General features: G+C 40.2%; 1 protein-coding gene across 3 annotated transcripts in view; it reads left to right on the top strand.

Moving 5' to 3' along the window:
* Positions 1-557: 557 nt before the first annotated feature.
* Positions 558-24431, top strand: part of LOC126760189 (COA8 family protein CG14806, mitochondrial) — a 34630-nt gene continuing 10756 nt past the window's right edge. Inside the window, exons 1-2 of one of the 3 annotated variants that reach the window (XM_050475656.1) lie at positions 558-905; positions 984-1028. In XM_050475656.1, the coding sequence (XP_050331613.1) occupies positions 624-905; positions 984-1028 (327 nt within the window). In that variant the 5' untranslated portion in view covers positions 558-623. Of the gene's footprint in view, positions 906-983; positions 1040-24431 lie in introns of all 3 variants that reach the window. The other 2 variants (XM_050475658.1, XM_050475657.1) reach the window with 2 other exon arrangements.

Here is a 24431-nt window from a genome sequence, read left to right on the forward strand (position 1 = left end):
ACATATTATAATCATTTGCGCAAAGGCGTAGGGTAGGTATCTGATGTAGCGCACATTTTAAGCTCTTGAACTCCTTAAATAATAATTGTGGCATAAATTTTATATACCAGTTAAAATAATAAATTTAAAATGAGCAATGATATTTTGGTTTTTATAAGTTTATTAAATTTAAGATTTCGCTTAAATCGAACCCAATTTGCATAATTTTTCAGTAAATTAACAATAATAAACTAAATATTAAATTTTTTTTTAAATGTTATTTTGAAAATGTACTTTATTTTTATAATATAACACAACCTTCTTAATTCTCGCTCTTCTAATTTCCATATTACCGAAATGAAAATGCCGTCGTCATACATATGTGCAAATGGGATATGTTGCCTCTTAGAAATTTTCATAGAAATGAAAACTGCGCTGTCAAACTGCTGAAGTGACAGCTTATAGCTTACGATATATGGCATACTAATTAGTTTGCCATATATTGTAAGCAATAAGCAATGTGGAGTCTCCACTGGCAATAGGCACGGCAATACAGTTAGTAAGACATAGATTTTATCCTGTCGAGATGCCCCGTAATATGCCTATGTAGACAGCAAGCAATACTATCGTTTTAATATAACATAATGTATTCCTTGAAACTTCATAATGCTATAAAAAATTCGTGTAGATCCAAGAGCCTGCGAGGATGTAAATCTAAATTGTCTGATTTAAGTGCAAAGCCGGATCCTAGGTCTATAACAAAAGACTATGTGGGTCCCCCGGATAAGTTATCTAATATACGCCCCTATGTCAGACATATTCCCAAGAATGAAACAGACTTGGAAAGGCGCCTAAGGCAAATGCAGGAGCAGACCGAAAAATGGAATCATGATTTCTGGTCAAATCACAATAAGAACTTCTATCAGGTATTGAAATATTTGATTATTGTGTAAAGTTTAACTAATATTTGTAGAGTTTCTCATTAAATCACGCTCTCATTGTAGTTTATTGAGTTTTACCTAAAACGAAAATGGAAAACTAATCGGAATGTTAAGTATTCGTCAGTATTAAACAATTTGTAAACAGTATGTAAAAATTTTCAAAGATTGGAGACGGTATCAGTAGGGGAGTAAAAAGATTGGGTAAATTTTTGAAAAGCATCCCCGGATTTCGCGGTTAAAATGGGTATGTATGGATAGAGGAGGTCCTCCAGATTAGGAAAATATATATATAAAGTTGCCGCTGATTTATGGTTTTTGAGATATTTGCATTTAAAGTTAAAAAATTGGAACTATTTAAAATGCGTATTTCTCCCATTTATGTATAATGAATTTTATAGTAATATTTTTAACTTTTATATCCACTAACACTTCACTAATTTGTTTCTAACCATTTATTTTATATTTAATAGTGCAAAATAACTTTTGTTCATTTATTTTTTTTCATACGATAACAAAAGGGTTGCATTCTAAGTAATAATCGGTGCTACCGTACGTTCATATTTTACAGAAGCACCAAAAGAAATGAAAACAAATAATACCACAATGACAGGATATAGGTAACACATTAGTTTTCCGCATAGAATTCCTTTCTGCATTGGGGGCCTTCTTCCGCGTTTCAAAAAAAATAACCCTCGGTCGGACCATCGCCTGGACGTGCTCAGGTTTTTTGCGTTGAACTCTTTTTTGCGTTGGGGGGCCTTCGGCCGCGCTTCAAAAAAATAACCCTCGGTCGGACCAACACCTGGGCGTGCTCAGTTCTTTTGCGTTGAACACCTTTTTGCCCGATCCAACACCGTGATTTATCAAGATAATGAGAAGTCTAAAAGATTTTACATTACTCATCACACGATAATGAATTTAGTTATGACGTCATAATCTTTCTTTTCTCTTAATTTTATTCCATTACAAAATATGGTAACACTGATTTTTTGCTTGTTTACAACCATTTTCTTATTTTATGAATAAATGGATTTAAACTAAAGTTTGATATGGAATTAAAGTTATTTTTGCACTATTTAATATAAAATAAATGATTGGAAACGATTGAGTGAAGTGTTAGTGGATATAAAAGTATAAAAGGAGCATTGGCGGCAAACGCGCGATATGAGACATGCCGAGTTGCTAATGGGAGGATACAATTTGAGTAGGTTCAAGGTTGTAATAAACCTTCCCAGGAACAAACTCAGGCTACTGGTCGCATGGTATACCGGCCACTGCAAGTTGAATAGGCACCTGTACAACATGGGCCTATCCTCTTGCGATAACTGCCGGTTCTGCGACTTGGAGCCTGAAACCCCGGAGCACCTGCTGATTGACTGCACAGCAGTCTGTAGACGCAGGACTAAGGCCCTTGGATCAATGTTTCCAGATAGGGATCGCATGGCTTCACTAGCGCCCGGAAGTCTATTGAACTTCATCAATGCGCTGGGGCTAGGTGAGTCTATGTAAGTTAGGAGAGGGCACAATAGACCAAAGGTCCCGATGCATTCCTCATATTGAATCAATCAAGTATAAAATGTAAGTGTAAAATGCATTATAAATTGGAGAAACACGCATTTTAAATAGTTGATTTTTTGAACTTTAAATGCAAATATCTCAAAAACCATAAGTCAGCTGCAACTATATGTATATATGTATATTCTTGATCTGGAGGACCTCTATCCCTTCATACCCATTTTAACCCCGAAATCCGGTGATGCTATTCTAAATCGCAGCCAAAAGATGAGGCAACATAAAAACTATAACGTTCGAAAGTTACTAAATTAAAACTTAAGGATTAGTCTAAATCAATAGGACCAGTTAAATTTTAAAATAGCCTCCATGAGCTATATAGAGAAAGAGGAGGTTCTCCAGATTAAAATAATATAGGTACATATTTCCATTAAAAGTTGAAAACTTCAACCGGTACAATTTCGATTTCTTTGGCACCGCGATCTGAAGGTACCGTTGAGATATTCGACTTTCAAGTTCAAAAATTTGAACATTTCAACAAGCTATTTCACTACTTTTAAGACAATTTATTTTTCACTTTAAATTCGGTTAATCAAATTGTAAATATTTAAACAAATTCATATTTTACACTTTTACATGCTTTATAAGCAAGAAATCTATATTTTAACTACTTTTTACACTCTTAGTGGACATCATTTATGTGCTAACAATTCCGATTACTTTGGCGGTCGGGTAAAAAAAAAACTAATTTCGCTATAAATGGGGTATGTGCTGCAAGGGGAGCTTCCCCAAGAGAGAAATATGCAAATATTGCTAACACTAATATTTTTTAAAATATTCCCAATTACAAATTCAAAAATTTGTGTTAATAACGCATAGTGTCTCTCAATGTTTCAGTATTTTTTTTTACTTTTTCACTTAGTATATTTAAATATACACTCTAAACATTGAAATAAGTTCACATTTCACCTTTATTTTGTTATTTTTTGCTAAATTTATTAATTTAAAAATCACTTAGCACACTCACCGTTGAAAATGTTAGATGGTTTACAATTATGAGGAAAACGAGCGTTGCCACATCTTAAACACCAAATATAAAGAATTTTCAACGACAGTACTTCCTTTTTTTGTTTTTGGTTTTCATTTTAAAGGATTATCTAGTCTCCGTTAGGATGGTAAGGTTTATCTAAGTTGTTGTCGACGTCATATGACAGGAGGCCCAGGAAGCGTGCTGTTTCGACGGGGTCGGACCACAAGGAAATGGGCGTCAGATAAGTGGGGTTGGCGGGGCATGCAAAGAGGTGGCCAGTGTCATGCGGAGACTCAATGCACTGAGGACATATGTTGGATATGTCGAGGTCTGGACAAAATCAGAACCAAGCTGCGCAACCGTCACTCGCTTTTCTCGCGGCAATTCGAGCTCTTCGTCTGCAATGGGTGGTGTTTGGACTCCAAGAACGCCATTGGGGAAACTTTAGTATACCATCCCACTATTTCAGGGTTAAAAGTGGTATATTTGGATAGGGCTGATGCTCCAGTTTAAGAAAATATATAATTATAGCCGTCGCAAAATTAGTTATACCTATGTAGAAACAATGTAGTGAAGTGCAAGTGTATAAAAAGTGCATAATATGAAAGAAATAAATACTAGAAATCGAGAAATTGCAAAATAAAATTTGCAAAATTTTCAACTTTAAATGCAAATATCTCGAAAACTATATTTATATATTTTCTTAATCTGCATCATGAGCCCTATCCAAACATGCCACTTTTAACCCTGAAATCGTGGGATGGTATACTAAAGTTTCCCCAATGGCGTTCTTGGAGCCCAAACACCACCCATTGCAGACGAAGAGCTCGAGTTGCCGCGAGAAAAGCGAGTGACGCTTGCGCAGCTTCATTCTGATTTTGTACAGACCTCGACATATCTAACATATGTCCTCAGTGCATTGAGTCTCCGCATGACACTGGCTACCTCTTTGCATGCCCCGCCAACTCCACTTATCCGACACCCTCCACTATGAATGGTGGTCAGTACCTGTCGGAAGTCCGGTCGGCGTATTGTTCGATGTCATCGACGTTATTGAAGAAAAACCTCTTGATGTTCCTAGGAAACGGTTCCGCTCCAAGTAGGTGGCTACAGGGGTGATTTCTGCGAAAACATCCCAGCAGGAACTGCTTGGAGAGGAGTTCATTTTGTTTCTTAACTGGGAGCATACGCGTCTCACTATGTAGATGTTTGATGGGAGACATCAAGAGGCATCCTGTCGTGGTCCAGAGTGCACTGTTCTGGTAGCTTCATCATCTGCGGTCCACTGAATCCCGGCTACCATATTGGTGCGGCGTAGTTGTGGACCAGCAGGCCGATTGCCTTGTAAGTTGCCAACAACGTTTCTTTGTCTTTTCCCCATGTGCTGACGGCTAGCGACTTGAGGATTTTGTTGCGGCTTTGTATATTGGCGATAATCGCGGTCGTATGAGGAATGAAGCAGCATAGACTATCATATGTTACATCTAAAATCTTATGCCCAGTTTCACAGTCCATACTTATGCTGTGCCAAAAAAAATATAATCTTAGCTAAGCATTGTTGCAGACTGAGTATTCGTTTGCGTTTCACAGTCAATGATTAATTTCTTTGAAATTTTATAATGATATATGGCAACGTTATGGGCAACATATGTTTTACAAATGTCATCCATAAAATACTTAACATACTCTCAGATACTCCAAATAAATCTTCTACGGTCCTCAACATACTTCCCGTAGCATAAAAGCGCAATATAAGCCAAAACATTTGTTCTGGGGGTAGTGCATGATTCCTAAAAGAAATGTATACATAATTTTGTGCTAAATTTGTAGTCGAATACAATCGAGAACATTTCAGACTGTTTCTTGCTTATCCGAAATCTGTCGCGGAAATCTTAATCGTCATATATGTAGCATGAAGAATTTTGGCCGTGATCTGAACTCTTTTGTTCGTCGCATTATAATATTCCACAGGTCATCGTATTCTGGGTCACTGTCAAAATCGCCATCCCAATCCGATTCCATATTTTTTTCACAAAAAATTATTTCTTCTTATTCTTCTTTTCACAAATAACTGAAAATTCAAAACAATTCAAAACAAAAATCTTAATCACTGCTTAGATCTACCAGCACTGCTCTGTATCAGCTAACCTCTGAGATAGAGAGTTCACTGGAGAATGGGGAGGTGGTGCTTTGCGCTTTTTTAGACATCGAAGGTGCCTTTGACAACACGTCTCATAGGAGTGTAGCCAGAGCACTGGAGAAAAGGAATGTGGCAGCACCTGTGCGTAGATGGATAGAAGCCGTACTGCGCACCAGAATTGCTGAGACCACAGTAGGAGATAAAAGAATTCGTCTCGGCACAAGAGGCTGCCCACAGGGGTGTGTGTTATCACCTCTGCTGTGGAGTCTTGTCGTAGACGACCTGTTAGCAATGCTAACGGGCAATGGGATCCGCTGCCAATTGTATGCGAACGATATTGTAATTATAGCCAAAGGCAAATATGAGGACACTCTCTGCGACCTAATACAAAGAGGTCTAAACCTGGCAAAGGGGTGGCGCAAGAAGGTTGATTTGAACATCAACCCCTCTAAGACGACCATAGTCCCGTTTACTAGACGCAGGTCCCTACCCGGTCTCAGGAATCTCACACTAGGAGGCAGAGAGATAGAGATGACCAATAAAGTCAAATACCTCGGACTCACGCTGGACTCTACTTTGCGGTGGAAGCAGCATGTAGACCTGACTTGGTCAAAGCAACAAAGGCATTAATGGTGTGCAATCGGCTGGCGGGAAAGTGCTGGGGCTGTAAGCCAAGGATCGTTAGGTGGTTGTACACCATGACTTCTGTAGGGATCAAACTATCGAAGCTACAGCGGCTAGCCTGTGTCTGCATGACGGGCGCAATGCTCACCTGCCCAACGGCAGCTCTGGAGGTCCTACTTGAACTCACACCGCTTCACTTGGTTATCGGTCAAGTAGCCAAGAGCACACTTCTGCAAATAACGGCAGAGGGGTTTGGCAAAGGAAAGATAATCTCGTCCCAGAGAATGGAAAAGATAAGTGGCAATATACCAATCTGCCTCCTTCCGAAGGACAGCACTACCAAAACAGTTAACTTCACTAAGAAGTTTAAGGTCACCCTCGGAAGCAAGGATGAGTGAAACGACTCCACCCTTGAGCTGTTACTGAGGAATAGTACGTTGAGGTGGTACACCAATGGCTCAAAAATGTCAGAGGGAATTGGTGCAGGGATCGCGGGTCCACGTACCAAGCTCTCCTCCTACGAGATCAGATCGCTGCTAGTGCAGGAGTGCAGAGAACGGCTGAACAGCCTTGCGGAAAGAAACCAGGTGCTCCTAATCTGGGTGCCTGGTCACAGAGACATAGCCGTTAACGAACTGTCAGATGAGCTCCTGGGGACCGTGGAGGTCCTCTGTTGGCCACTCGGTGTGAGTGGCGGCGCAGTGCGCGAACTATGTGCAGATTGTACAGCCGTAGAGGCTAGTGTCGCAGTATTGCGTTGGCAACATTGGGCCACGTAACTCGCGGTTCACTCCCTATGTGTCTTAAGGCCTCAGCAGGTCTTAAGATGGCTCCATTAATTGCATGTATCAACCTGACCGAGATGGAGTTTGGATGAAGCCTTTTGGCACAATCGCAGCAGAAAATTCCTCCGAGTCAGAAGGATACGGAGCAATCCTGATTCAAGGCGTTGCTTTAATGACGACAAACTTAAGTTTATACTCACTGATCCAAACGGGGTTAGATCGCCGAAAAATGTTGGAAATAATTTTTTATAGTTAATACAAAAATCAACATGAATTTATGTACAAACAATAAAAACGCTGTCGTTGAAAAGTTCTTCATATTTGGTTCTTAATATGTGGCAAAGCTGGTTTTCCTCATAATTGTAAACACTCTAATCTATTCAGCCATGAGATTGCTAAGTCATTGTTAAATTAGTAAATTTAGCTAAAAAATAACAAAATAATTTTCTTTTCTTTTTTTTTCTGTTTGTAAATTTATTTACAAGTCATATTAAAATACATAAATAAATAAATAATTTCTTTGTTTGTATTTTCACATTATTCTTTTTTCTATGTTAACTATAATAACAACATTTCCTAAGCTATAATTGAGTTGTGAACACTATTTCCATATATTTATATGTACAAGGTCCGTTCCAAAGTAAACAGGACTTCTAGGAATCTAGCGCACCCTGGTGGCGCCATCTATATGTCGACTGGTGCGTTAGAATCTGCTATCTTTATCGATGGTCCGGTGAGAATTTCATGACATTTCATCGATTGGAAGTGAAGTTATTGCTTTTTAAGTGTCAGTATGTTTGTGTTATCGGTGCGAAAATGAGCTTCGAACAAAGAGCCAACATTAAATTTTGTTTTAAAATTAGTAAAACTTTTACCGAAACGTTTCAATTGATGAAAAAAGTTTATGGCGATGATTGCCTATCCCGTAGCAGAGTACACGAGTGGTTTCAACGTTTTCTAAGTGGTCGTGAGGACATAAATGACGATCAACATGCGGGCCAATCAAAATCCGTGATCACCTTAAATTCCATCGAAACCGTGCGTGAATTCATCAATAATCAGCCGAAATCAACATTGAAATTCATGGAAATGGAATTGAACATTTCCAAAGCATCGATTTATTGCATTTTGACCAAATATTTGTGCTTACGAAAGAAGTGTGAAATGTGAAATTATTTCAATGTTTAGAGTACATTTCAATACACAAAGTGAAAAATGTGAAAAAATTTAGTTTAACATTGAGAAATGCCATGTGTTATTAATACAAATTTCTGAATTTTTAATCGCGAATATTCTGGATAATATACATAAGTGTTAGCAACACTCTTTTTGCATATTCCTTCTCTGGAGAAGCTCCCCTATCAGTACATATCCTATTTATACCGAAATTCATTTTCAGTACCCAAAGGACCACGTAATTGGAATCGTGCCCTTCAACCATATAAAGGAAGTGCTTTTTCGATTTATAATGAACTAGCGACCCGGTACGTACTTCGCTACTTATAAATTAAAATAATATTACACATCTGGACTGAGAGCGGCTGCGGAAGCGATGGGATGCCGGCCTTGGTTAGGTAGCTGTACACAAGGAAGGCGGTGTGAGCTGGAGCGTTGTCGTGGAGAAACTTTCAATAGTTGCGCATGTTCAAGTGCTCCATGATAATGTCATGAACCACAGATTTTGATAAATTTAACATCTGGTCAATTAAACGAATACTTAGTTGACGGTCTGAGTTCAAAACTTTGCGCACACGAGGCATATTGTCGGTGTTTGTCAAAGTCGCAGGTCTCCCAGCATGGTCTTCATCAGCGATCTCTTTCCGGTCCTCCAAAATGGCCTGGTGCCACCGAAACACACCACTTCTTGCTAAAGCAACATCTTGATAAGCCTGTTTGATCATATCAAACGTCTCTGTCGCAGATTTATCGAGTTTCGCACAAAATTTAATCGCGTACCTTGGCTCTAACGAACGCTGCATATTCGGCTTGCACCACTCACATAAACACGTCGAGCGAAAATGTTTGTCCTGACTCTCCAGGTGCTCGGAGACAACCAGCTGCTCGTTCTTTAGCGTTAAAAACCTTAGTACTCCAATGGTATCAAATGGCTCTTATATGAAATACAATAACACTTTTAACTTTTTCTTTGAAAATTAACCTTTTTTTATATATATACAAGGTCTGTTGCAAAAGAAACAACTTTTTAAATATAACTATTTCTGGTGGCGCCACCTATTGGTGGGTATATGAAATAAAAAGTTTGATCTCTTGTTGACATTTCGTAAAAATTTTAAGACAATTAGGTAACTACAATCGATGTTATCGATCAAAAAGTGAGCAGCTTTTGGTCATCGGTCGTAAAATGCATTTTGAACAAAGAGCAAATATTAAATTTTGTTTTAAACTTGGGAAAACGTTTACTGAAACATTTCAAATGATGAAAAAAGTTTATGGTGATCAGTGCCTATTCCGTAGTAATGTGCATGAGTGGTTTAAGCGATTCCAAGAAGGTCGTGAGGACCTCTGTGACGATCAGAAGTCGGTCGTCTTCAGAAGTCAAAAATAAAGACAATGCTGATTTGTTTTTACGATTCCGATTCCGATCTTGTACACCAAGAGTTCGTCCCACCTGGCCAAACGATTAATGCTGTGTTTTTACCTTGGTGTTATGAAGCGTCTTTTGTCACGCATTCGTCGTGATCGGCCACAATATCGTGAGCTAGGGTCCTGGCGCCTGTTGCACGATAATGCGCCGTGTCATCGGTCGACGCTTGTCACTATTTTTTTGACAAACAACTCCATATTAACTATTAATCACTCACCCTACTCACCTGAACTGGCACCCTGTGATTTTTTACCTATTTGGACAACTTAATTTGCCCATGAAAGGGCACTGGTTTCAGGACATTTCAGCTATCCAAAAAGCGACGACCGATATTCTCAAGAGCATTCCGAATAATGACCTTAAACACTCATTTGAAATGCTAATTGACCGGGCTAAACGCTGTATCGAAGCACAAGGAAACGACTTTGAATAAAAAATATAACTTTTAAAAAATATTTATTTTTTGTTGTTTTTTTAACACATGAGAATCGTAACTTCAATTCAGCTAAACATCTGTAATTGTAATTGTTCAGTGGCATAAGACTCGTAACTGCAATCCAGCTCAACAGCTGTAATTGTGCCGTTAGGATGGTAAGGGTTATCTGTGTTGTCGTCGACGACATCTAACGGGAGGCCCAGGAAACGTGCTAATACGACGGGGTCGGACCAAAAGGAAAAGGGTGTTAGATGAGTAGGGTTGGCAGGGCATGCAAAGAGGTGGTCAGTGTCATGCGGAGACTCGTTGCATGCAGGACATACATTGGATATGTCGAGGTCTATTCTGGATAAGTAGGAGTTTAAGCTCTTCGTCTGCGATGGGTGGTGGTTTAACTCCAAGAACGCCACTCACGTAAAGGGAGTCGGTGAAGGTGTTGATGGCTCAACTGTAAATGTCGGTCAGTACCTGTCGGATGTCAGTTGTCTCCTAGGAGGCGGTTCCGCTCCAAGCAGGTGGCTGCAATGGTGATTTCTACGAAAACATCCCAGCAGGAACTGCTTGGAGAGGATTTCATTATGCTCCTTAACTGGGAGCGTCTCACTATGTTGGTGTTCGATGAGAGACATCAAGAGGCATCTCGTCGTGGTCCGGAATGCAGTATTCTGACAAGTCTGTAGTTTCCTTATCTGCGTACCCCTGCATCCTGGCGACCATATTGGTGCGTAATTGAGGACCGGCCGGCCGATTGCCTTGTATGTTGCCAACAACGTTTCTTTGTCTTTTCCCCATGTGCTGCCGACTAGCGACTTGAGGATTTTGTTGCGGCTCTGTATATTGGCGATAATCGCGGTCGTATGGGGAGTGAAGGAGCATAGACTATCAAAACTTACACCTAAAATCTTAGGGTTATTGACAGTCGGAATTTTGACGCCATCAACTGCAATATTACGTTCAAGTCTATACTCCTTCGTCCAGTTCGTAAAAATGGTCGCTGTGGATTTTGTGGGGAAAAGTGTGAGGTTCCGTGCAGTGAAGAAACGAGGAAGGTCGGAGAGGTAGTTGTTTACTTTCGAACACATGCCATCGATTCCATTGCACGACGTCAACATCGTGCAATCATCTGCGTACGAGGTTATGGAAACTCCTTCTGGTGGCTGTGTGAGTTTCGAGATGTAGAAGTTAAACAGTAACGGGGAGAGGACACCACTCTGCGGTTCCTCCTGTTTAATTCTTCTCAGTTTAGATGTTTCACCTCGCAGTAGTAGGGACGATTGTCGCCCGTTCAGGTAGTTCATGGTCCACCTCTTCAGTCCTGGGGGAAGCGTAGTTTTCTCAATGTCCTGCAGTAGCGTTGTGTTGTTGACTGTGTCAAAAGCTTTTGACAAGCCCAATGCTACGAGGATCGCTCTCTCACAGGGTGGTTTTTGGTTAAGGCCACGAACTATCTGAGCGTTTATGACGCTAAGTGCTCTGGTGGTGCTGTGCACTTTTCGGAATCTATGCTGGTGGCTTGCTAGGCTCAGGTGGTGGGTGAAGGTCTGGAGTAGCAAGGCCTCAAGTTTCTTCATTACTGGGGAAAGGAGAGTTATCGGACGATAGGACCCGCTTTGTTCCCGGGTTTCCCCGGTTTCAGTAATGGGACCACTCTTCCGACTTTGCACACATCGGGTATTTGAAGAGTGTTCAGCGACAGGTTGAAGACCTTGGTGAGATAGCTTACTCCCGTCGAGCCTAGATGCTTTAGCATAAGCATGTTGATTCCATCAGTGCCAATGGATTTAGAAAATTTTGATTTGTTGATGACATTCTGAACCTCCTCATCGGTGAAAGTAAGTGGCGCGCAGTCGTTTGGCATTTTGCGCAGCCGTAGGTTAACACATCGCTTGGTTTTGTCTACCGAAGGGTGCAGTGTAAACTGCCGGCTAAAATAGCTCGCGCACTTCTTCGGGTCCCAAGAAGCATGACCATTGAATTAAACTTCAACGAGGTCGTCATGTCTCTTCGGGTTAGACAAAGCCTTGACAGTAGCCCAAAGCTTACTCAAACCGGTGTAGAGGTTGCAGGACTTCAGGTGTTCTATCCATTTCGTCCGCTTATGTTGGTTTACCAATCGCCGAATCTCCAAATTGAGATCCCTTATTCGGGGATCCCCGGGATCGGAATGGCGTAAGGTGTAGCGCTCATTAGCTAAAACGGCTACTTCGGCTGAGAAATTGGTTCGGAGTTCCGCTATTCATTCAGCCGGGATGAAGCGAATGGTAGCTGCTGCGATCACCTTGCGGAATCGACGTTCGCAACGGATACGTCCGAAGGAATGAAAAGAGCTATGAAGGTGCTCTCAGTAAATTCTGTAAAGCCGACCCAGTTGGCTTTGTTAAAGTTAACGAAGGTGCGGTTGTCCACAGAAACAAAATCGGGAGGTTTCCCGATAGAGATAATTATGGGCAGGTGGTCTGATGCGAGAGTTAACATAGGTCGCCAGGTTATGGTATTTATCAGACCACCACTAGCAATGGTAATATCGGGCGAGCTATTACAGGTGCCCATAACTCTGATGGGGGCTTCGTCATTCATTGTGCAAAATGTCGAATCGTCAATCTGTTCCGTCAGCTCCATCCTCCTGCGATCATTTGACAGGTAGGAATGCTAAAGATCGTGGTGCGCGTTAAAGTCGCCTAGTACCAGACGGTTTTCACCACGAAGGAGCGCAATGTATATTCGGGTGATATCATGTAGGGTAACATGTAACTGGGGGATGTATGTATTAAATATTTCCTATAGCTATACCCCGACATAGTGGGAGCTATGCTGCCTGTTTGAGCTCCTGGGGACCGTGGAGGTCCTCTGTTGGCCACTCGTGGTGAGTGGCGGCGCGGGCCGGGAACTATGTGCAGATTGCATAGCCGTAGAGGCTGGTGTCGCAGTATTGCGTAGGCAACATGGGGCCACGCAACTCATGGTCCACCCCCTGTGGGTCTTAAGGCCTGAACAGGTCTTAAGATGGCTCCATCCATTGCATGTATTACACATGACCGAGGTTTTGCGCAAACGCAGCAGAAAAACTCCTCCGGGCCCGGGTTGGACTCAATGCCAGCACAAGACAGGAGAATACGGAGCAACCCTGCTGCAACCACAGATTAACACTTACTTATCCAAATGGGGTTAGATCGCCGAAAAAACAGCCCTTGGTCGAATGAAATCCGAGTCAATTCCGGTGCGTAGAACCGGCTGCCGTTGGAATTGCGAAGAGGCTTGTCCATGATTCCAGCTGCTGGCTGAAATTGACTGGTAGTTGGTTCCTCCACTCGTTGGGGCTTATCATTTTTCACAGGTTCTCCGGGTTGCTGAGTGTTTTCAGTGTCTTCTTTGGCGATGTACTTTTATGCTGACTTGAGCATATCCAAAGAGAAACAGAGTTGCACATTGGAGCTGCCTTGAGCGTTCTGTGCCACCTTTCTGCCTTCTTCCATTTGATTGCGGAGGATAGGGCGTTGTTCTTATGCGATGGGCACCAATCAGCCGTGTCAAAGCCGGGAAGAGCGCAGACCAAACTGGGACCTTGATCTGTGGTGATGGTGAGCGTTGAGCCGAACTGAGTAATCCAGTTTGAGTTGAAAGCAGTGCAAACAACGTCAGCGATCATATCCTTCAGGGGAACAGCAACGGACCATCTGGAAAATCTATCTATCACTGTTAAACAATACCTGAGATGATTGACAACTGGAAGTTCACTGGGATATGAGAGATGGACTGTGTCGAAGGCCACTTGGCGAAGATTTTTGGGAATGAAAGGTCTTACTACACCAGATGATATGTCACAAATAAATTGAGGTATTTTCGTCAATTGATAGACGTTGAAATTTCAAAATGGTGTTGTTGCGAATAAGCTGCTGAAATTCTTCATCCTCTTGTTACTCATGCTGAATTCTTTCGGCACTCAACATGGTCGGCATGTATGCTACTGATCCTGGATAGGGCGTCAGCTTCCATGTTCTCTCCACGTTTGAGGTAAACGATCTCAGTGGTGAACTGGGAGATATAATCGAGCTGGTTTAGCTGTAGTGGTGAAGCTCTGCTGGAGCTCTGTGCGAAAGCGTAGATTAGAGGCTTGTGATCCGTTTTTATGATAAAGGGTCGACACGCTGCAAATATTGCTAACAGCTCTCTATCGTACGTGCTGTACTTCACCTCTGTGGGGCAGAGCACCCTAGACAAAAATCCAATTAGCTTCCAGATGCTATCCTCTAACAATGCGCCTATGGCTGATTCGGATGCGTCAGTTGTGAGAGAGAGAGAGAAAGAGGCGGTAGATGAAAGAAATGTTCTAGTTGCTGCTGCAACACTCTTCTAGGGCTTTTTCAGCCTCTGGTGTCCAAGGCACTTTGCGTCTGCCGTTTTTCTTGGCATTTTTTAAAAAGGAATTCAATGGTGCCTGTAGTTGTGAAGTATTGGGAATACATTTGCGGTAGTAATTCATCATCCCCAGGAATCTACGAAGATCGGTGATGGTCTCAGGCTTGGGAAATGACAGGATCGTGTCAATGCGTTCAACTGGAGGTTTGTATCCGTCCTTGTTAATTGTATAACCAAAATATGTCACATCTTCTTTTGATAACTGGAATTCATTGTGAGTTTGTTGGCGCATAGTACGTTGAATATATGTTCTAGATGCTGGAAATGTTTCTCATGGGTTTCAGAAGCCACTATGAGGTTATCAATGAAACAGCCAACAAAGTCCAAACCTCTTAAGATGTTGTCCATGTGGCGCTGAAAGGTTTAGGTTGCATTGTGTAGTCCCGGCGGCATTCCCAGGAATTCAAAAGAACCGAAAGGTGTTGTGACTGTTGTCTTCTCGATGTCTTCTGGAGCCACAGGAATCTGATGACATGCACGAGTGAGATCGATTGCTGAAAAAAATTTATTTCCGTGGAGGCGCTGAAATAAGTCTTTAGCGGCAGGTCCTGGGTGGGTCGCCAGCCCCCCAGCTTCTTGGGTACCATGTGGATGGGACTGGCCCAGTTGCTGCTAGAAGGTTGAGTCACTCTAAGCTCTAGGAGCAGGTTGTTGTCATTTTTTGCTGCTTTTAGTTTGTCACCGGCTAGTCGGCGGACTCGTTCGGCTACCGGATGGCCCGTGGTGACAATGTTCTAAACCACGTCAACCATGCTGTGAGAAGCTGATGTGACGCTGGGTTTGGTGATATCAATAAAACGGCTTAGTAAGTCGACATACCTGTTATCGGTATGGGTGTTGAAAAGGGCTTGCTGATCCGCTGTCGAAATACCATATTCCGTGGTTTCAGCAAGTTTTCCCGTCGTAGTGAGTGATGCTAACCGGTCGATGTTTTTTAGCTCTATCAGTAGGCCATAGTGTACGATGAAGTCAGCCTCAATGATCGCAGACTGAACGTCAGCGATTATGTAGGGCCATGTGAAAGCTCGACGAAGACCAAGGTTGAGGGTGACTAGTTGATGACCGTATGAATTGAAGCTAGTTGACTTTGCTGCGTAAAGTTTAAATTCCGACGGTAGTAGTTTGAGCTGGAAAAGCCTGGATGCTGGTTGACATAACCTAAAAACTGGTGTGGTTTTCTATGGCACTGTCTGCAGCTTTGGCGAGCTGGTCAAGCGTGCTGTTATTCTGAACGGCTTTGAGGATTTTGCATACGATGTCAGGCAGCAGCGCCAACCACTTACTGCGAAGAAGCTCTTCTGATGCTCTGTTGTCAGCCAGGGTCCTCATCTCGCTGAGAAGCTGGCTAGGCTTCCGATTCCCGAGTTCAAGCTCTGTCAACAGCTTGTACAATTGGCGATCAACTGAATCGGTGAATCGTTTTATGAGATTGGTTTATAAATAGATGTACTTATCTTGAACTGGTGGTGCCCTGATGATGTCCGACACCTCCTTGAGTATTCAGGCTTCAAGGCGCCGACGGCTGCCTGGTACATAGTATTGTCGTTCGTGATATTTCGCGACCCCAGCTATGCCTCCACCTGAATGAAGCAGAGCTCGGGATCGTTGGTGCAGAATTCAGGGTGTCTGAGTTGTGTGACTGCCATAATTTGAGCATCGTTATTAGATTGGATAGTGATTGTTATAGTTGCCTTGTACCGCATTGAAATTAATGTTTGCACCAGATGGTGTGTTGGTCTGTGACAGGAATGCTAGTTGCTGTGTCGCTGAAAAGTACGTTCTGAGCGTCTCCGGATTATAAAGAATTTTGTAGCAGCAGGTCGTCTCGCCGCTGTTGTTGCATATCTGCTACCCTTTGGTCTTGTTGATTTTGCTCACGGCAAACAGGTGAACGATCGAGAGTAATTTTTGTTGTGCTTATAGTAACATGTGAACATTATTGGGATTAGTTTGACGCAATCGGGGTCACCAATTTTAGCGTTAAAAGTTTTATTACTCCAATGGTATCAAATGACTTTTATATGAAATACAATAACACTTTGAAACTATTACTTTAAAAATGCACGTTTTTATCGTTCGTTAGCTAGGAACGCCCTCTACCGAATCCAGTCGGTGTGCGCATGCTCTAAAGTACAGTCGCGGCGGAAGAAAATCAGTACTATTACTTTCCGGACAAACCCTGTTTGCGTACATACAATAATTAATCTGACTGGATGTGCAGCACACATCCCGACGTATTCACCGTCAAATTTCAGTACAAGATTTATTTCTTCACATAAACCACCTACTAAATAGTCAGAACCAAGTCTAAAGATTTGGTTTAGATAGGTGAGCCCGTTCTTGAGTTATAAAATTACAACGAAAAGTGATTTTTATATATTGCTAGTCGAATAAGTCTTTTCGTATTTCTAATCAAACTACAACTTATTTTTTTTATGTATATACTAATAAATAAATTAAGAAATATGTACCATTTTCATCGACCACTTTTTGGCATTTTTCCACCAGAGACATTATTCCATCAGTGTAAATCGAAATTTCGAAATTTTCCAGAACGTAAGCGAGTGAACCATTGTTATGCTACACGAACTGATACAGCATCGTCTCATCTTGGTGACTTGCGTGGCATTCTTTTTTTTATATAAAAATTTTAAAATATAGCAAATTTCTTCATTATTTTCACACATTTTTGAACAGCTGTAACTTTTTTTCAGCTTCCCCCACTTTAGTTTTGTTTTGGTTAAAGGAACTTAAAATCTCACATTTCCAACACTTTATGGTATGTCACAATGTGATTGGTAGCACTGGAGATATACGACCGCAACGACATCTATTGACAAAATATGAAAAGATTTTTTCGACTACCCAATATATATCTTAATTGAATTACTACAAAAAATGTGATAAATGAAAAACCGCTCGACCGATTTTTTGCAAACTTCACATAACTGGTCTAGTTTTGTTTGGATAGGTCAGCCCGTTCTTGAGTAATATTATGATTTATTTATTATGAGAAATTTATAAAGTAGTATTAAACCTAATATTAAAAGAGGGTAAGAGCTATTACGTTTTAAGTTATAAAATTACAACGAAAAGTGGCATTGCTTTATATACATATATGTATATAAATTTTTGTTTTGAATAGAAATGAACAAAAATTAAACATTGAATTAAAGTTATGGTAAATGTAGTGAAGTTTAGGTCCCCCAACGAAGGAAGCCACAATAAAAGGATTCCGATTTAATTTCTTTTGTGATACCGTTGTTTATTTTTATATACTTCACTAATTCGTTTGTAAAAATTTATTTTATATAATATAGTGAAACAATAGTTTTAATTCAATATTTAACTTACAAAACAATTTCAAACTGACAATGGGATAACCTTAGTATACCGTCCCAGAATATCGGGAATAAAATAGGTATGGTCGGATAGAGGAGGCTCTCCAAATCGAGAATATATAGCCTCGAAAAGCCGCGGGAAACTTATAGTTTTCGAGATATTTGGGTTTAAAGTTGAAAACTACCACTATTTGAAGTAGGTATTATTTCGATTTGAATATAATTTTACACTTATATTTTGCATTTTTATGTTCACTAACACTTCACTAATTCGTTTGTACACATTTATTTAACATTATGTATTGCAAAATTAGTTTTATATTAATATTAAACTTATTGTTCAATTCTATTTATTTAACAACAACCAAAGTGTTGCAATCTGTCAAATAATCAGTGTTATCTTATAGACCTCTATTGTAAATAAACTAAAAGAATTAAAGAGAGTAGATTATACTAAAAAAAAAAGTATTAAAAACCTAAATAAAAAGGTATAAATAAAGAAGAAGAAATTTTGTTGTCTTGTTTTACAATGTTTGGATATATTTTTTTGTCAAACATATTCTACTACTAAATCCGTAACGTTTTCGGGATTATTGCAGTTGCCTTTCACAAAAAAATCTTTTTATTACCCGCCACTGTGGTGTGTCAAGTTTTCTCGCGTAGAACTGGAGACCTGGTCGATCCAACACTGGGGTGTGTAAAGTTTTTTTTTTCAGGTAAAACTCTTTTTTTGCGTCGGCGGGCTTCGGCTGCGGTTAAAAAAATTAACCCTGGACAGTACAACACCGGGGTGTGTGTCAAGATTTTTTTTCCTGTAAAATTCCGTTTTACTAATCTTTCTTTCTATTTTATTTTTGTTAGTTTGTAAAATATATTAACATGGTAACACTTTTTGACAGTTTCAAACTCTTTTGTGTTTGTTAAATAAATATAATTTTTGCACAATATAAATGTATAATAGATATAAAAGTGCGAAATATAAGTGTAGAATTATTTCTAAATCGAAAAATACGTAATTCAAATAGTGTTAATTTTCAACTTTAACCGCAAATATCTCGAAAATTAAACATTCTAAAGCCGACCCCTGACAATACCCAGTGTTAACATATTCATTTTGCATACGAACAAAAATAATGATTACATCCCTAAAACAGAGACCATAATCGGTGATGGACAACGTCCGGCGTGTTTAACGTGGTACCTATTGACGATAGTCTTACCCCACGGCGCTCAAAAGCACAGCAGGTCGAATTAATGCGTTCAACAACGCCCTGAATATTCCAGCCATTTTTCAGTACCAATCGGCAGTGTGAAATGGACATACTAACCACATTGGTAGGGTTCGAGGCCCATTTAAAACTTCTGCAGTACTTTGTGTCCGGCATCCGGTTGCAATGCAACTCCATATTGAACTGGCAAAAGTCGGCTCTTCCCGCATTCGGGTATTTTCAACAACCACCTCGATGCTTGCCGAAAGGCAGTGCCGCATGTGCAGGTTGAACTACACTCCAAGAGATCCTACTCCCCGTGATACCAGAATTAAGACTCCGGTTAGAGCTCGGTTACTACCAGTTGAGCTTCGATACTGCTCTGGACTGGTGACCAGGGGTTGGACCCTAACGCTAACCCTTATTCCAAGTAAAACCTTTTCGCCGCCTAAACAATTCACACACAAACGTCCATCAGTCCACTTAATTCCCCATACCCCCGAGATTCCTAATGAACTTGTACATCAGGTATTCTGCAATAACATGCACCCAATCCATAAACGATGAATTGCCAGCTCCCACATGGACTCTTTTGTCGCCCAAATCGGTGTTTTGTGGACGAAGGGACGACTGGTAATCGAGTGGCAGGCTTTGTGTTATTGTTAGTAATAGTTCGCTGCTACCCTATTTAGCACTGCTGTTCTTTTTGAAACTCTTTTCATGGTTGCAATAGCGCTCGGTTTCAATTGAATATATTCGATATGTTCGTAAATTTGAATTTTGTTATCTACTTTTTGTATGCTTAGAAAAATAGGAATGGTGAATACTGATTAAAATACGATACTTAATTCAATTCTTTTCATTAGAAATTTTAAATGTATAAATATATATAAATGAATTTTAATAAAAAAGGAGTTACCTTTACTGATTTCAATTTATATAAAACCATTAAAATGCATTAATTTTTTTGTTTTGTCCGATTCGAATATAATTTTATCTAAAACTAGAAATGTAATTAATACATGAATATTTTATATAAACAGAAATAAATATAAAGATAAAACATATAGAGTAACAGAATTGCGGGCTTTTAATATTTTGCAAAAAAGTAAGAAATTCTCGTCATAAATAAATAAGATTAGAGAATTAAGTATTTCTTTGAAAATATTAATAGCGGACATTATACATATTCTACCACATTCAGGGTAATTCTTTTTAGGCAAGATGTGAGGCCAATATAAAAATTAACTATGCACACTCTCTAAGTGTCTCATAGCCGAACCGCACAAACATTTGCGAAAATTGTTTGAAAAGAACGACAAAAGCTCTACTCAAGTTGCTAGACTCATTCCACGTGTTATTGCACAGAATGACACCAAAAGAGAACTTCTGATAAAGAGCGACAAATGAGTCCCCATTGCAACGCCATCTAAGTCATCCGGCCGTTATCATACAACGTTGCACAGAGAGAAGTTTTTGGCGACCTGAGGTCGTCATCGTTGTTTCCCACCATATTGCGATACATAAGGGGCACAAGCCACGATATATGGTGTGAACAGCACGTCGTACTTTGCCTACGATTGCCTGCAGTCGCGTCTTCACGCTCGCCAAGTGTGGAGTGAAACATATTTTTTTCACTCATAGTTAGCCCTAGGTACTTGACTTGCGTCACATACTTGATGTTGAATCCATTCACAATCGGTGGACGATCCGGCGGCATTGCCACCGTTTTTTCATAGAAACCAAAATATTTACAATTACTAAAAATTGTTCTCCGAGATCCGGAATTCTGTCCGAAAAGTAACTCTGCCAAAGAGTAATTTCCGTACATCCAAGCACTTCCAGTCGTTGTACCACTCGATCCCAGCTTAGGTAGTCGAACACCCCCTTGCTATAATAGGAATACTTCATTCCTATTTTCCAGAGCCAATACTTTTCCAAGTACTAGAATGAGACTGATGCCCAGATAAGGATGGGGGATTTTCAGAAAGAGAACGACTTTAGTACTTTTCCACTTGCGTGGAAAATATCCCCCACACACACACTTTTCGTAAATGGCTTCCAGGTATGTTGTCCAGGTATGTGGTCCAAACCATCAAGATCTGGGGACCGTTTAGACTTAACCAAGCAAAAGGCGTACCCCTACTCCCCATCATCTAATGACGGGTCACATTCTTCTTGTGCTTGAGGTACCTGTACCTCCGATCTAGGAAAGAACGAACGTAACAGAACTCTCGCAAACTCGATCCACGTCATCGACGCGGAGAGAGGTGATTTCCTGGCCTCAGGGGTTGTTCCTATTTCCCCTAATAAAACTTCTCCACTTTTTAATGTTTTCCAATATTTCCTTGTATTCCCTCATCGCACAACTAAATTCATACCTAAGCTGGGATAGCTTGTCAGAATTGATTGATTTTCCTAACCATAAAACTTTCACATTTCCTCAGAACCCTATCATTCACCGCCCAGACTTATTTATAAAGCCGAGCAATTTACTCGTCTACCCCCAACTTTTCAAAACTCCCTAAGCAGTATTTCCAATACCACTTCTGCTTCCCTAAGAGGGAGCCCATATTGATTCAGGTTGATACCAGAGTATTAGGAGGCTAGCTAAATTTGCAGTACAAACCCCTTCACCACGACAACTGCGACACATACCCCCAGTTGTGAAGATTCCACCGCTACGCAATCGTGAACTAACACTAACTAATACTGCGGCTTTCGCACTAAAGTCCGTGAAGACCTTGAAACTTTCAGAAAGACCCGAAGGGCTGCTGGAGGAAGGCAATACCACACCCACCCTCAGTCATACAGCCCCCCAACTCACACATTACGGTATACGATGCCTGGCAGTTTAATTGTAACAATGTTGGTGCATGAGCCTGTGCTGTGGTAATCGGTACTAGGGTCTGGAATATAACCCCGTTTGAGGTGTACGATGAGCCCGTATTAGTGCAGGGGATATGAACTGATTATTGGATACGGAAACTTGCCGATGCAAGATATCAGCGTAAAGCTCGAAGGAGGCCGATGTTGAGTGTGGGACCTTCTTTGCGATATGTTTCTTTCTTGCTGCCGTTTGCAGTGATAGTTGAGTTTACTAACCAGGTTCCCCAGCTGTTTGGTTATATCCTCAAGTTGTTTTTGCATCGAATTATCAGAAGCATAATTGGTTGGCATTAGAGATCTGCTTTTGGATCTTGGTTATATTTTGTCTCCCTTACTTGCTTGCTAACAGATCGTGTTTGTCGTTTTCGAGTACACCTGTAGCTGGCTGCCAACCAGTCTTTTGATTTCCGTTAAAAGTTCGGATTTACGCCGATTGCCTAATTCAATTCTTAAGTAATTTTCTTAAAGCGACGTTGCTGCAAAATTAAAAAAATTATTTTTCAGTATTTCCATGGGTGAAAGATACTTATTGATTAACTACGGCCCTGTACCTAGTCCAGTCGGATGTGATTATTCGCAGCTGGAATTGCGCCTTGATTGCTGCAAACTACAGTTCCATCTACTGATGTCAGAACGGTGGTAGCTCCAGCCTCTCCAGTGAATTGACGTGTGCGACCAGTTGAAGGGGTTTGTACAGGGATTGGGTCGAAGAACTTATGCGTTTTAGTCCCATTGATGTTGGAGGTTTTAGTAGGTGGTAGGTCTGCTTGATCGCTTTAAATTTGACGAAAAAATATCGGAGCTTGTTATTAAAAAAACTCAGAAATTTAACGTAACGGGTTTTTCAATAAGAGCGCTACAAAAGTTTTTTTAAATAAAAAAAAACGGCCGGAAGAGACGAGTAAATCCGGTTGACTGTTTGTCCATCCGTTCGCCTGTCTGAGCAAGTTGTAATTTGAGTATAAATTGAGATATCGTCACACGTGTTCATTGTGAAATTTTACATTTAAGTTGGCACTAGAGGGCTTCATAGGAGTCGGTGTCAAAATCGGAAAATGGGCGGGGCACCTTTAGGTGAAATAACATGTCGCCCGACCTAGTCTACCAATTTCACTACAGGTAGGCAGCTTTATCATCACATTTCTGTAATATGCTGCGATAATGGGTGAAATGGAACTACATATAGCAACGCCCCCACTTCCTATATAATACATCCGATTCATTCACTTCTAAGCTCTAAAGTATATATCGGGATAAAACTATCTTAAGGGGGGTAAGGTTTGTTTCGTCGAAAAAAGACCTTTTTTCATGAATTTTTTTAGAAAAAATTATTGCTGTAGGTTTATTTTACTTATTATTATATGAAAGTACAATATTTGAAGGATACTAAAATTTTTGGAAAAACTCGACGTCATTCGAGAGCTATATATACATACATATGTAGAATATTTGTACAAAATTTCAAAACGATCGATGCAGTAGTTTTTTCTGTAGGCTGGTCACCGACTTTAAAAATGACATATTTGGGAAAACCGATTCAAAGTTTTTACCGCTCAGCGCAGGTAGCTGGAAGGCGCGCAAACTTAAGTTAGAGGTACCGTTATTCAACCTGCTGTAACTTCGTTAGTTTTTCTCCGAATGACCTAAAACTTCAGTTAAACGTTCAGAAAAAAAATAAAAAAAAAAAAATTGTCAAACCTTACCCCCCCTTAAGTATAAAAATGATCAAAATCGGGCCTAAAGCCCCTATATATCGAAAACCAGAGTTCATATGGCAGGATTTTCAAAACATCAAGTTGACCATATATGTACATATGTATGTACATATTGGTAATGGTATGTGAGGAACCTTAATGAAACTCAGAGAGCATCTGTTTTATTAGCTATTGGTAGTAATGCTAAAAGTATATAAAATGAAGTAAATGTTACTCCTATACCATATAAATTGACTGAAAATATAATATTGGAAAGTAATATACTTATTACTATCAGTTCGGGTGTAATCGAACATTTTATACTCTGGTAAATTGTAAGATCTTCAGATCTTCGCAAAAGAATTTATGTGAGGGCTAAGGGAAGTGTTGACTTGATTTCACCCATTTTTGACAAATTTTTGGATGTAAGATGAAATACCGCGATGAATTACCGCGGGGATTTTGTGTCTATTTCTGATAACTTCATTCATGTTTGATTTGTAACTATACTATAAAGTAAAACAATCATATGGATTTTAAAAGTTTAGTATATGGGAATTAGGCGTGCTTGGCATCCAATTTGCGCCGTTTTTACAATATATCATGGGAATATTTAGAAAACCTCACACACCAATGGTTGAGATCTGTCAAGTAGTTCCCGAGTTATATTCAATTATTTCATTAAGTTATCACACTTTTAACGGTTTTCAACATAACTTATGCACCAGACGTCATAAGTCTACACTTCTCTTCAAAATAAATGTTTACTGCTTTAAATCATAGGAATTATTATTTCAATAATAAACTTTTATATATACCAATATTATCAAT

Source organism: Bactrocera neohumeralis, chromosome 5 (genome assembly GCF_024586455.1).
Source record: "Bactrocera neohumeralis isolate Rockhampton chromosome 5, APGP_CSIRO_Bneo_wtdbg2-racon-allhic-juicebox.fasta_v2, whole genome shotgun sequence".
NCBI classification, from domain to species: Eukaryota; Metazoa; Arthropoda; class Insecta; order Diptera; family Tephritidae; genus Bactrocera; species Bactrocera neohumeralis.